This window comes from Mauremys reevesii, linkage group 1 (genome assembly GCF_016161935.1).
Source record: "Mauremys reevesii isolate NIE-2019 linkage group 1, ASM1616193v1, whole genome shotgun sequence".
NCBI lineage: Eukaryota > Metazoa > Chordata > Testudines > Geoemydidae > Mauremys > Mauremys reevesii.
In genome coordinates, this window is record NC_052623.1 from 294,127,121 (window position 1) to 294,141,938 (window position 14,818).

General features: G+C 43.3%; 1 protein-coding gene across 4 annotated transcripts in view; it reads right to left on the reverse strand.

The window, feature by feature from the left end:
- Positions 1 to 14,818, reverse strand: part of TBC1D15 (TBC1 domain family member 15) — a 113,057-nt gene that overhangs the window by 66,724 nt on the left and 31,515 nt on the right. The window contains exon 1 of one of the 4 annotated variants that reach the window (XM_039499798.1): positions 11,327 to 11,482. The exons of 1 other annotated variant lie outside the window; for it this stretch is intronic. In XM_039499798.1, coding sequence (XP_039355732.1) covers positions 11,327 to 11,350 — 24 coding nt within the window. In that variant the 5' untranslated portion in view covers positions 11,351 to 11,482. Of the gene's footprint in view, positions 1 to 10,760; positions 10,780 to 11,235; positions 11,294 to 11,326; positions 11,483 to 14,818 lie in introns of those variants that run through there. 2 more of the 4 variants (XM_039499811.1, XM_039499807.1) reach the window with 2 other exon arrangements.

Consider the following 14,818-nt stretch of genomic DNA (forward strand, 5'->3'; position numbering starts at 1 on the left):
TTTGATGGATGCAGTAAACAGCTGCAACAAAAGTTATCAGTGCTTGGCATGTCTGATGAACTCAAAAGTAACCATGTTTGAAAGCCAGGAGCACAATTCTGTCCATTTTTCACTCTACTTTGACTGGAAAAAAGTTTGAAGAACCACACTAGAGTTGATGGTGCTCTTCAAAAACAAGTTGAGGAAGAAACCATAAAATGGCATGAAATATTTATATGCATCTTAGATGTCAAATTGGTTTTAGCTGGTTTCATTTTGCAGATCTAACAGCAAAACGGGGGACCAAGGGAACAGCCTTTTCTTTTGTACTTTACAGTTGCTTGAGGTATCAGAATGGAGTTCACAGAAGACAGCTAAAACCAAGTCCTAAACACTTATCCAAAATGTACAGAAAGCATTCTACTATGATATGACTGTTGGCAGAAAACCAGATGCTTCCTATAGAGAGCAAATTATTTTTGTTTTGTGATACATTCAAACTCAAGATAATGTATGGGAAATTACAGAGTGCTTTTTGATGTCTGAGGACGTGGGGGGGGGGGGGGAGATGACATTGCAGAGCCAATATGCAGAATACTTGAAAAGAGTGGTATCAGCCTTCAAAATTGTAGAGGTCAAGGACAGGACAATGGGTCAAACATGGCTGGAATTTCTGAAGGAGGATTTTACAGAAGAATCTTCAGGCAAACTACTCACCACATAGTGCACACAGCCTGAGTCGAGTCTTTGTGGTGTGCATGCAGCAGACCTAAGTGTGGACATAAAGAGTTTATTTGGAAACACTCAAACTCTGCAACTTGTTCAATTCCAGCCCTGCCTGATTAAAAGTTCTGCAGAAATCTGCAAACATTTTGTTGCACACTAAGTGGTATTGAAGAACTGAAGCAGTGAAATCACTATCAAAGCAATCGAGAGAAATTCTACAAGTTTTGGTGAATCCAAAGAATCAAGTTGATTTGTCTGTGGACATATACAATAAAGTAGAATATTTGTCTGGTTAAAATATTTCAAATTCATTTTACTGGCTTAAAACCCTGCAAGCCATCAACAATGTAAGATGTTTACTTCAAGACTCAGAGATTACATTTGGTGAAGAATCAAGGCTGATGAAATCACCTGCAAGTGAAATGGAGCACCTTCAAGAATCTTGGCCTCTGATTCTTGAGGAGTCCGAACTTGTAGCAGCTGGCCTGGGTCAGAAGAACAGGGGCAGAAAGAGGAAGACATTCTACAACAAAGACAGGATCACCACATATTACCAAGAAAAACAAGAAACCAAGTTCAAGGTTGACTTTATGCTGCTATAGACATTCTTATCAGGGAAATCACAAAAAAAATCTGAAACAGCTAAACAAAATAAAAAAGCACTGTTTCATTTATTTGGAACCTGACTACAAACAATGCTAATGCTAATATCAGCTCAAGAACAATTAAAATGTTACCCAAGAGATTTGATAGAGGATTTTGTTGAAGAAATTCACCTTTTAAACAAACTGACACACACAGAGTTTGGAAAAATTACTTCAATTAAGCTGTTATACGAGATTTACAAACAAGGACTACAGAATGTTTTCCTGCAGACCAGGACTTTGATCTAAGGACTTTGATCTTGATACCTATTTCAGTTTCCAAAAAGGAAATGCTCCTTTAGCAAGTTAACCCTGATAAATAAAAAAAAAAAACGGCTCCCAATCTACCATGGATAAGGTTACGATTTCGTCATGGTTATTTTTAGTAAAAATCAGGGACAGGTCATGGGCAATAAACAAAATTTCATAGATGTCCATGACCTGTCCCTGACTTTTACTAAAAGTAATGGGCAGGCAGGGAAAAGGGCTGAAGCACAAACCCTGCAGGAGTGGAGAGGGACTGACAGCCCAAGTTCTGGCCCCTGCCTCTGCTGCGAGGGCTGATGCCAAAGAAGTCAGAGTTTCCTTAAAGTCACGGAAGCCATGACCTCCGCGACTAAATTGTATCCTTAATCATGAGCTGAGACCACGTATCAGCCTTAGTGATGCTGTCAGAGGACAATCTTGCAAAGAGTATAAATTTTAATAGTGTGTTATAAAAAAAGCAAAAAAGATAAAGACGTGATTTGCCTTTGGTGACAACAAATCAGTTTTAAAGTTTTCAACAGCATTCTTCAAACGCTTTCTTCTCCATTTTGTCCTGGGCCCCCAAAAACTTCTGAGTAGTCCTAAGCCTTAGCCAAATCTAAACACCCTTACATAGCAAAAGTATAAAATGCGGTGCATGTAGATAGGCTGTTGCCATACATAAGTGTGGTCTCGTCACCTTCACAAACACTTTCTTAGTCCTCTGAGATTTTTCCTTCAGTTGCTGGAAGTACAAATTGTTCATTGGACTGGGTCAGAATCTTTACCAGATTATCTAATTTTAGATCATTTCATAGTTTCCAAGAAAATATAAAAAGAAGGCCATCAGGGGTTATCTTAACTATTGCAAATTATCAGAATGTTAATATGTTGGAGTGAATGTCACAGACATTAATGTAATACGGTTGCTACCCAACTAAGATGCTGGAACACACAGGTCACTTTCTGAACAGCAAATTAAGATATTTGAAAAGGCCTAAGAAAAATATGAATTTATTCTTTGACTGTATATCAGCATATGATGATTAGTAACTTTAAAAGTTATGCTATACTGAAACAGAAGTAGAGCAATTGATTGTAATAAGGCTAAGTTACATAACTAGTTCCAAGCACAACAGGCCAGAGAGGAAAATGTTTCCCTCATTAGTATTCCAAGAATGGAAACTATCCACTGTCAATGTTTTTTCCATATCTGGTGCTCTTCTTTAATTCCCTGGATGGGTCAAATTGTGAATAGGAGTATGCTAAGTAAAGAAGACACCGTGTAAGCACCAGCTTTCCTTCCTTTTATGTCTGAACCATGAGGGTTATCACAAAGAACATACCACTATGGCAATGTTTTTAATTATGGGAAAAGAGGAGACAGAGGTAGTTATACGGATCATGATAAAAGTGCAGGCTTTTAAAGATTATGAAGTTTACAGTTTGGAATAACATGCACATCATAAGTTAGCTTAGCAAAACACTGTGAATGGTAACTGTCTATGCCCTTTTAGAGTAGCAGCCGTGTTAGTCTGTATCCGCAAAAAGAACAGGAGTACTTGTGGCACCTTAAAGACTAACAAATTTATTTTAGCATGAGCTTTCGTGAGCTACAGCTCACTTCCTCGGATGCATAGAATGGAACACACAGACAGGAGATATTTATACATACAGAGAACATGAAAAGGTGGAAGTATGCATAACAGGAAAAGTCTAATCAATTGAGATGAGCTATCATCAACAGGAGGAAAAAAAACTTTTTGAAGTGATAATTAAGATGGCCCATAGAAGGTGTGAGGAGAACTTAACATAGGGAAATAGATTCAATTAGTGTAATGACCCAACCATTCCCAGTCTCTGTTTAGGCCAGTGTTAATTGTATCTAATTTGCATATTAATTAGAGTTCAGCAGTTTCTCTTTGGAGTCTGTTTTTGAAGTTTTTTTGTTGCAAAATTGCCACCTTCAAGTCTGTCACTGAGTGGTTAGAGAGGTTGAAGTGTTCTCCCACTGGTTTTTGAATGTTATGATTCCTGATGTCAGATTTGTGTCCATTTATTCTTTTGCGTAGAGACTGTCCGGTTTGGCCAATGTACATGGCAGAGGGGCATTGCTGGCACATGATGGCATATATCACGTTGGTAGATGTGCAGGTGTACGAGCCCCTGATGGCGTGGCTGATGTGATTAGGTCCTATGATGGTGTCACTTGAATGGATATGTGGACAGAGCTGGCATTGTTGCAAGGATAGGTTCCTGGGTTAGTGTTTATGTTGTATGGTGTGCGGTTGCTGGTGAGTATTTGCTTCAGGTTGGGAGGCTGTCTATAAGCGAGGACTGGCCTGTCTCCCAAGATCTGTGAGAGTGAGGGATCATCTTTAAGGATAGGTTGTAAATCTTTGATGATGCGCTGGAGAGGTTTTAGTTGGGGGCTGTAGGTGATGGCTAGTGGCGTTCTGTAATTTTCTTTTTTAGACCTGTCCTGTAGTAGGTGGCTTCTGGGTACCCAGGCCTAAAAAAGAAAATTACAGAACGCCACTAGCCATCACCTACAGCCCCCAACTAAAACAAATTTTGCAACAAAAAAACTTCAAAAACAGACTCCAAAGAGAAACTGCTGAACTTGAATTAATATGCAAATTAGATACAATTAACACTGGCCTAAACAGAGACTGGGAATGGTTGGGTCATTACACTAATTGAATCTATTTCCCTATGTTAAGTTCTCCTCACACCTTCTATGGGCCATCTTATCACTTCAAAAAGTTTTTTTTCCTCCTGTTGATGATAGCTCATCTCAATTGATTAGACTTTTCCTGTTGTTATGCATACTTCCACCTTTTCATGTTCTCTGTATGTATAAATATCTCCTGTCTGTGTGTTCCATTCTATGCATCCGAGGAAGTGAGCTGTAGCTCACGAAAGCTCATGCTAAAATAAATTTGTTAGTCTTTAAGGTGCCACAAGTACTCCTGTTCTTTTTGTCTATGCCCTGAAAATGTACCTATGTACTGCAAATACTTCGGGTATGTGTACACTAAAAACTTAACTCGGCCTGTATTAGGTCAACTTGCAGCCACTACAGTAATTACTGCAGTGGTGCACATCCATACTACCCTTCTTGGGTCGGTGGTGTGCGTCCTGACCAGGAGCGCTTCCACCGACCTAAGAGGCAGTGTGGGGAGCTGAGAGCTCCATCTCTCAGCTCTGCTGGCAGCTCCCTGACAGGAGCCTGGTTGCCCCACAGGCTACTGGGCTTCCGGTGAGCCTCCTGGGGTTTCTCACCTCCCAGTTCCCCTGGGCTTCCCGTCCCTGGGAAGCAGAGTCCAGCTGCTCAGTGTTCTTGTCCACCTCAGCTCCCACCAGCTCCCAACCATGAGCTAGCCAACCATGAGCTATGCAGCTCCAGCATGGAGCTGTGAAAATGACAAGACAGCCAATGTTCCCAGCTGAGAGTAGGGGGAGAGAAAGTCACAGGGAGCAGGGTCCATTCTTGCCCCAGCTCCCTGCCAGGAGCAGGGTCCATTCTTGCCCCAGCTCTAAAGGCAAGCAGGGGGAGCTGGGCTTTAGCTGCCCGGCTTTCTTGTCAATTTCATGCCTCCACTGGAGAAAGCTAACAGCTGATATAAGTAATGCAGTGCACAGACACTGCATCCTGCTAACTACACTTATATAATCCCTAGGCCTCTCATGGAGGTGGAGTTATTATGTCCATGTAGTACAGCACTTACATTGGCAGGACAAGGCTGTAGTGTAGACAGTGACATAATTAGGTCAACATAAGCTGCCTTACATAGACATAATTGTGTAGTGTAGACCAGGCCATGGGTCTAGCACAAATCTGTTCAGTTCTAATGACAGCTTTTGTGATGACAAACCAAACCATGCAAAAGAATGCCCATATCTGACTTAAATAAACCAAAAAAAACCAACTCAAGAAGAAGTCACACATGGATAATACAAGTCTGGGAAGGAGTGGAGACAAGGTACTCCTGTTTTATCAACTATAATGGATACAAAGGTCACACTTAATCAATCCTAGCTAGGTATTCCATGGTACAATAACCTAGTAAATGATGAAGCAGTGCTAGTAGTCATCAAAATCTTACTACTGCAAGGTTTTTCCTAGGAGTTGTGGGCTCAGGAAGAACTGAGGCTGAAGAATCAAGATAAAAAGCAGTGCAACAGCTCATATTTGGAAGCTTATCTTTCAAATAGTATTTTTAAATTAAGGCTTAAATTCTGCAGAAATTGAGGGTTTTGGATTCTGGTACTGACAACCAACCATAAGAATTAAAAAAACATGAATCAGGCCCCCAAAAAGATCATGAGATGGCTTAGAGTTCAGAAGCTTTTAACAAAATAAATAAATAGAGTCTTTATGTGCATTCTGCTTTTGGAGCATTTAGGGCTCACATCTGTGAGTTCTTTCACGACAATGATAAAGACTAGAAAAATCAGCTTTTTTTAAAGTGGAATTTTCATTTCATTCTAGGAGTTGGGGCTTTAAATAAAAATCCACCAAATACTGACAGGCTTGCCAGAGGTGGAAACAATGGGAACCACACACACAGGAAAGATTTCCTACTTGATAGTAATAAGCAAATTTTTCAAGTCCTGCCATAGGTTAATTGAAAATGTCTTGAGCTATTAGAATAAGTGTTACAGCTAATTAATTATACAGTAACAGTGGTATTTAAACTAAAATACAAGTCTCTTAAGCACAGACAGGATAAGAGCCTCAGGTAGTAATAAGCAACTTTTACCGTGAGCATTTATGTAAGAGAAGTTGTTCTTATTGAGTTGGGGTTTTTTGGTTTATTTAAGTCAGATATGGGCATTCTTTTGCATGGTTTGGTTTGGCATCACAAAAGCTGTCATTAGAACTGAACAGATTTGTGATAGACCCATGGTTAAAGTTGCAACTATTCCAGCTAGTTGAAATATAAAATAAGTAACTGTTTTGTTAGTACTTAAACATTTCTATGGCCTGGTCTACACTAGGCACAGAAAAACATGGTGACTGCAATAAAGGGCAGAGAATTGAAGCTCACAAGTGTTTTAATGTAAGACGGTCATTATCTGAAAAAGAATCTGAATCATGACCCATAATAAATGAAAACAAATTAAGTTAATACTACAAATTGGCCATATAGACAACAGAATAATCATTATTAAAAGAGAAAAATAGGGCTGTTCAAAGGTATTATGGGAGGTGTGGCAACAGCAAAGGACACGACCAAAGAGTGCAGGAACAAACTATGGCAAAATCTTAGCTGTTATGTAACATCTCAGGAACATGACTTGTATAACAGAGGTAACATATGATGCAGAAAACAGAGCTACAAAAGAATAAGTACAGCTAAGATGTTGCCCTTATGACTGGTAACAACATACAGCCAAGTAGAAAGGGGGATAGGAGCAGAAAAACAAGGACCATGTACTGTCCCTCGACTGTCAGCAAAACTCCAATGAGTATCAAGAAACATTTTGCATGTTGATCAGAAGCAATGTATGGTCAAAAGGCAGGACCATTACAAATAGGACCCAGAAAGGACCCTGACTTGGACATGTTGTGAAAGTGGAATACCGAGTGAGGAAAAAGTGAGTGACTGAGGTCCTCAAGAAGGGACTGCTATAGGACAGAGATAAAAATTAAAGTAAAAAAGTGAAAGAATTAGGATCTAGGGCAGTGGTTCTCAAGTTACTACATATTGTGGGCCACATATGTGGCCTACAATGTGTTACCTGGGCTGTAGTGGCTGGGCGGCAGGGCACTGGCAGCTCAGACCCTGACCCTGGACCCCCGCCGCCATGCGGCGACGGTGCCCCAGGACTCCTGCCATGCAGCTGCCCAGGCCTTTGGAGCTCACGGGGCCACAGCAGGTTGCCCCAGACTCCAGAGCTGCCCTGGGACCGCATGGGCCCAGCCGGCTGCCTGCCCAGGGACCCCGCTGTGCAGCTGTCCCGGACCCTGGAGTTCACAGGACAGGATGGCTGCTCCAGACCCCGGGATCCATGCCATGTGGGGCAGGCTGGCTGCCCACCCCAGTCTCCCACCGTGCAGCTGCTCACAGGCCCCCCAACCTTCCGGGGCCAGATGGTAGCCCCGGACCCCCGACCCCACAGGGCCGGTGGGAGCCCAATCTCACTGCACTAGGCAGCAGGGCTGCCTGAACCTGTACCCCCAGGCAGCTGGGAACCTGAGACCCTGGGCACAACCACGGCCTTTAGCACACAGCTGAGCTGGGCACAGCTGTGTGCTAATTGGGCCACATGCGGGCCATGGGTTGAGAACCACTGATCTTGGATAACTCAGGAAGCAAAGGGGGAGAATTAATGGAATTTTAGTTTAGTTAATAAGAATTGGCTGTAAGCGTGTATTGGGGTAAGATCTGAGATATTCATTAATCCGGTGGATAATGTGTTCAATCCTTTGGGATTGGTAGAACTTTTTATATGATGAACAAGATTTTTCAGTAATCTTCATCATATTTGACGTGGCTGTCTGGGTGGGAGCTCAAGACTGGGCTACTTTAACGGAACTGTATTTCTGGCTTCAGGGTAACCAGTAAGGTATTGTAGACATAGGTGGGTGCTCCAGGGCTGAAGCACCCACAGAAAAAAAATTAGCAGATGCTTAGCACCCATCGGCAGTCAAGCTCCCCTCTCGCCCCAGTGCCTCCCGCCTGCTAGCGGCCCCACTAATCAACTCCTCCCGCTCCTTCCCAGCACCTCCTACATGCCAAGCACCCCACGGGTAGGGAGAAAGTCAGTTCCTTGACTGCAGAAGCTGTTTTGTTGCTGGCTTGGTGAATCTAAATATTAGAATACTCCCCAAAACTGCTGGTTATCTGCCCCATTCTTTGCAATTTGCCCTAATTGAGCAATCTTAGCCTGACCCCCCTGAGATCCCAGTCACACACGGTTATACTGATGTAACTGCTCTGGTGCAAACCCTAAGGGCAGATGCTTTGAACTAGCGTAAACCATGACTTACATCCATGGACCTTTACCACAATGTAGATAAGTCCTTGGCAGGGGGAGAGAGTGTTCTCCAAGCCCACATGTCAACTTGGGAGTTTGTATTTACTTGGAAAGATCAACACTCCGCATGTTTTAGCTTGTATCTATGACATTTATGAGCTAGAATGTGAAAAATGAGTTATGCAAAGAATGTATGTATTTTATCTAGCCTTGCGAAACAAAGTTACCTTCAGTATTCAAAATAAATGAAAGAAGTTAGTACAAAATAGCAGTCAAGCCTACAGACTCTCCTTTTAAGATAAAAACTACTTATGAGATCCACTAGTAGGTTTTAGTCTGTTATTATGGCTTCAGGTTATGAAAAGGGAACACTTTTGTGTTGTATAATACCAGTGTCTACTTTTCTCATCATTACAGAAGCCTACACTAACACTGTTCCAATTTTCATTTCAACTTCTCATTGCTGAAGTTTTCAGAATAAGGTATCAAGTCCCTGATTAAGGAAAGAAGAGTGATGGGGATTTCAATGGAAGAGGCACAGACACCTAGTAATGAAGAGTAACTCTAATGTTGATCATCCAATAAATTGCTGGCCTGTAATGGACACAATTTAAAATTTCACCCAAAATCTATTTTTTGTAAAAACAACCCAATACATTTTTCAATGAATATAGCTCCTTCAAAACAAATATTACCTGCAGCCTTTGAAACAAACATTGCAGCACTAGGAATCTGAAAGTTATACTTCTTAAAAACATAAACAACTGACTTAGTTGATTTTTGTTCAACTCATGAAAAATGCAAAGAAGTAAACAAAACTCAGTAACAAGTAAACAGGCTTCTTAAAAAATGCAGGTCTAATATGTCTAGCATTAAAGAAATTTGTTTGCAACATATTTTTAAATTGATAGTTTAACAATTCTGAGTGAACTGACAGTTCACCTCATCCAGCTTGTAACTAACAATGAAAAATGGTCTCCTGCATTAGTTTCCTTGTAGCCTCTATCTAACACCAGGACAGCAATCTATTACCTAGCTCTCTTTGCTAAATTCTTCCTCTAACTCCACTCAGCTAGATGGACTACTCAATGCCCTCTGAGAAGGGTACACTTCGCTAATTATATGTGTTCTCTTGAGGTAAGAGCAATATCATTGAAACTGCCATGTTCTGACATTTACAAGGAGACTGAAGTAGGACACCATTCTTTATTTTCAGACTTTGGTGATGTGCACCAGTGAGCCAACATACCTCGGATTTTCAGGTACACACCCCAGTAGCTGGTTCTCAAGGGTGGAACATACGAATGTAACTTGTTTTTTAAAAAGCATTCTGAACACAAAGAATTGTGATAGGCAGAATTTTTTGTTGGACAATAAAAAACTTGTTGAAGGACAACTTGGATCCAATTTTTTTTAATCCCCTCAAATGAATGCAAACCAAGATTCACATTAGAGTTAAATTCCAGAATTTCTCTTTGTTAAATCATGGTGCTACACTCAAAGACAACCAAGGAATTACAGCCCTGCAATGGGACTTGGATCCTGTAGGTCCCACAGGACCTGCTGCCATAATAGCAAGAGTAGGTAAAAGGTACTTTGTTGTGGGTGGGATCAAGTGAGCAAAAAAACAAACAAACAAAAAAACCCACCACAACCAGACCATGGTAATTTGCTGGAAAACGCTAAATCTCTCGTCAGTTTAGCACATAAAAATTGTGTCTGAATTCTAATTATGTATATATTAATTGACCATGGGTTTTTTTGTTTGTTTTTTAGTAGCATGGGGGTATCTGTCTCTCTTGCGGGATTTGCAGGATCTAAGGTTTTTGCAGGTGGGAGTGGGATAAAAATGCAAGAAACAATGCAGGAGCAGGTGAAAGTTGGAATTGCGGAGAGGGATGGAATTAAAAAAAAAAATAGTCCCATGCAGGGCTCAACCATGAATCAAAGGTTCAATGAACACAGATATTTACATTAACACAATCATTAGATTTACGTTAAAATACCTTCTATTTACAGACCATACATCCCAAAGTATCAAAAGATAGATACAGTCACTCCACTGAAACCCAACCCACCCTGGCAAAGAGGGTGGCTGCTAAACACCATGGCCAAGGACAATGGGACAACTCCACTTCTTCACAAAAGCGCTACGATTTTAAACAGCCACCAACTGACCAGCAGCCTGGTATTCTCCACGGAAACACACTGGAGCCAAGCTGCCTCCGCCAAACGAAGGGCCGAACAACAACTCGCCGCCCCCAGCACTGGGGGAACGCTGGGACTGCAGCACGACCGGCTGGTGGGCCCGGGCAAGACAGACAGACACCGCTTGTCGGGGCCAGGCACCCGATGTCACCAGCTCCTCAGGGGGGCGGGGGGGCGAGCAGAGGCGAAGAAGGGCGCTGTTACCAAGCACCTCTCTTTCCCCCACGACCAAGCGCAGGGTTCCCGGCCTCTTCCCGCGCTACAGGGCGCCACGGCCTGGGGAGACACACACCCCCCCCCCCGCAGCCACAAAAGGGATCTCCCCTGCCCCCCGCCCCGCCAGGGCTAAGGAGCAATACACCCCAGCAGTACGAGGGGCCGGGCCGGGCCGGGCCTCGCTCCCCCACCCCCAGCCTAGGACAGACCAACAGACACGCGGCAGCACCAGAGCCGGGCCGGGCCGGGCGCTCCCGTCAGCACAGGCCGCGCCCCGCCGCTCCAGCCGGCGGGCAACAGCCGTTCCCTTCCCCCGTTACCTTACTGCTCGCAGGAGCCGCCATTTTCCCTACTAGTGTTTATGATGACGTTGCGCGCTTCACGTGCTTCCCACAGCTCCACAACAACCTCGGGCCCCCGCCTCTCGCGAGCCCCAGGGCCAAGCGGCCGGCGCATGCGCCCCGGACAGCGCGCCTCGTGGCGCCAGAGAAACGCGGATATGGCGAACGAGGGGCAGGGTTGCCTTCCGGAGCGAGAGGTTGCCCTGACCTCGCGCTCTCCCCGCCGCTGCTGGCGCACCGCTGGGCCGCCTGCGGGTGGGGACGCGGCCGGTGCCGCCGCCGCTGGAGATGTCCCTGGGGGTGAAGCGCTCCCCCTACCCAATCCCACATGCAGGGGCATTGCCTGTCTCCCACACATCACCGCTAACCCCGCATGCGCGTGTCTCTGCCTCCCTACCTCACATACCAGGGTTTTACCCCTCTGGAGTGTGGGGACCATGCAGAGCGATGCTGCTCCGGTTCCGTTCTAGTGCTGCATGGCCTGAGTGGGAATCCTCTGCCTCTGAAGTGACCTCTGTGTTTATTCCTCATGACCTATATATTCTAAATCGTTTCTTTTATTATTCTTAGTGGTGAGGTTTAGTCTAGTTAGTGTAATGTAGTTCTCCCATCCTCGGAGCTTTTCTCTGCAAAGACCATGCCCAGAGCCAGGGTTAAAGAACTGAATTTCCTGCCTTCATTCTTTCTCCATGGGTGATGAGCTCCAGTGTTGCCTTTATTGCCTTGGGGAGGGTCACATCTCTGTCAGGTACAGCATTTGTCAGTCCTTCCCTCCCTGAACCCATGAGGGACGATGGCTCCGACTAAAGAAGCATCTCATGGAGGAGGCCATAAGAGCTTAGTTGGACCTGGGCTAGAGAGGTGCCCTCCAGACAACAGCCTCAGTCAGCGGGCAGTGCACCTCCAAGCACAAGCTCAGTAGCGAAGGCCAAAGCAGCTAAGTCTAAACAACTATTACTTGGCTTCTCACAAGAGTAAGGGGCACTCTCGCAAACACAAGGACAATATCCTTTCAAATCTGCACCTAGAGCAGGGTTCCCAAACTTTAACAGCCCGCAAACCCCTTTCACTAAATTATGAAATCTCATGAACCCCCTCCTAAAAATGAATATTTCCAGGGATTTAAGTTTAAATTTCCTCAGTGTGATGGATGGGCTTGCTTTGCTCTGCATAGCTCTTGGAAGTCCGGAATCACTGGAGAAAGATAAAGTCTCAGGTCTAGTTCAGCATCAAGTCTGTTTCTGTATTTGGTTTTCAGATGTGCATACGGGGAAAACGCTTTCTCACATGAGTATGTTGTTGAAAATGGTAACAAAACTGCAGCAGCTTTTTCTGCCAGAAGGGGGTACTCGTTTCTTAAACTCAGCCAAAAGTTGATCAATGATAGATTTTTGAAACTCCTTTTCAGTTCATAATCACAGGAGATCTCAATCAATTTCTCTTTTTCCTCAGTGTTCAATATCTGTGTTGAGAAAGTGGTATCATCAAAAGGGTTGTGAATCCAGTCATTATCGCCTGACATAGCTGGAAAGTATTCCCTGAAAGTTGTGCAAAGTCCTGTTAGGTGTGCAATTATACTGGTTTTAGTGCACTGATCCAACTGAAGTTTATGTTCTGCCAGGAAGTCATGAAGATTACTGAAACACTCAGTTTGATTGTTTTCTAAACAACCTTCCCAGAACTGCAACTTCTTTAGCATGAATTCAACTCGCTCTTGCACATTGAAAACTGTTATACTGAGACCTTGAAGAGATAAATTTAGGTCATTAATTCTTGAGAAAATATCTGCTAAATAAACTAGGCTCTGGAGCCAGACATTATTTTCCATACAGCTGGCAAGGTGGAAAGGGTGGTTGTTGAAAAAAACTAGGATTTCCGTTCTAAGCTCAAACAAGCGCACAAGGATTTTGCCCCATGAGAGCCATCTAACTTCAGTATGGGTCAACAGACAACTGTGTATACTACCCATTTCTTCACAAAGTACGTGAAATATTCTGGAATTTGTTAGCCTTGATTTTATTAAATGCACCGTTTTCACTGCATTGTCCAGCACTTCCTTCAGTCCCTGAGGCATGCGCTTTGTTGTGAGGGCTTGACTATGGATGCTGCAATGAGTCCAAGAGACTTTTGATGCAACCTTTTTTGTTCGAGCTACAAATCCAGTATACTTCCCCATCATTGATGTGGCCCCATCAAAATGCTTAGGCAACGAGACCAATCTATTTCCTTTTCTTGAAAATATGCATTAGTCAGATTGAAGATATCTTCTCCAGTTGTACATTTTTCCAATGGTTGGCAAAACAACAAGTCTTCTTCAACCAGACTTTCATTCACATAATGTACAAACAGTAGCAAAATAGCTAGATTAGCTACATCAGTTGATTCATCCAACTGTATAGCATAATATGGACTATTTTTCACTCTCTGTACAATTGTGGTCTCTACGTTATTTGACATGTCATTAATTCTTTGTGACAATGTATTATTGGACAAAGGTACCATGTAAATCCTTTTTGCAGCCTTTTCTCGAAGCATGCAATGAACTACTTTTATACATGGACCGATCAAGCTATTTGCTATGGTATGGGCTTCTGATGCTTTTGCTACTCGATAGCTCACGCGGTATGACACTTCAAGTGCATTTTCATTATCAGTACTTGCTTTGGATATAAAACTGGTAATGTCACTTTTCCTCTCAGCTAATTTTTGCTTGAAAAAAATCAACAGGCTTGTTGCAGTGTGCAGGATGCCTGGTTTCTAAATGGCGCCGAAGTAGAGAAGGTTTGAGGCTGCTGTTTGCTAGAACACCATCACAAATCACACACAGTAGTTTTGGACGTTCTTGATCACCAATGCATGTAAAGCCATATTTTATATAATCATCATCATATTTTCTTTTCTTTGTAAGTGACTTTCCAGGACCATCATCATCATTAGATTTAGATTTTCCACAGTGTGGACTTGAGGAAACACTAGCTGATTCTTGTGTCTTTCCTTTTTCAGCCACTTACCCATTGAATTTGTGTACAAGTAAAGTATGACCCTATTTAGGGACATTACAACACTGGAGAAAGAAGCCAATGTGAACAGATAGGAATGCTCCCCCACCCATCCAGCTAGAGTATTTGTTCACCAGTACCAACGACTCTGCTGGTTGAACTGGAACGTACCTTCTCATTGGCCAAGTCAGAGGCTTCGGACACAACATCACCTCTGCACAGGGATGCTAGCCTGGACAAAAACTCTCAAAGGTCTGGGATCCATCCTTCACCCAGACATGCATATCCATGGGGACTGATGGTACCTAATGTCATAGGGTCACCCAACCAGTCAACCCTTCATACTGGTATTATTGGGGTCCATGGAATCTCTGCTAGACACCCTGGATGCATGTATGAATCTCACCTACCATCTCCTAGCCAAAATCAACCAGCTTTGTTAGAGTACAAGAGAAAAGAAATCAAGCCAGAT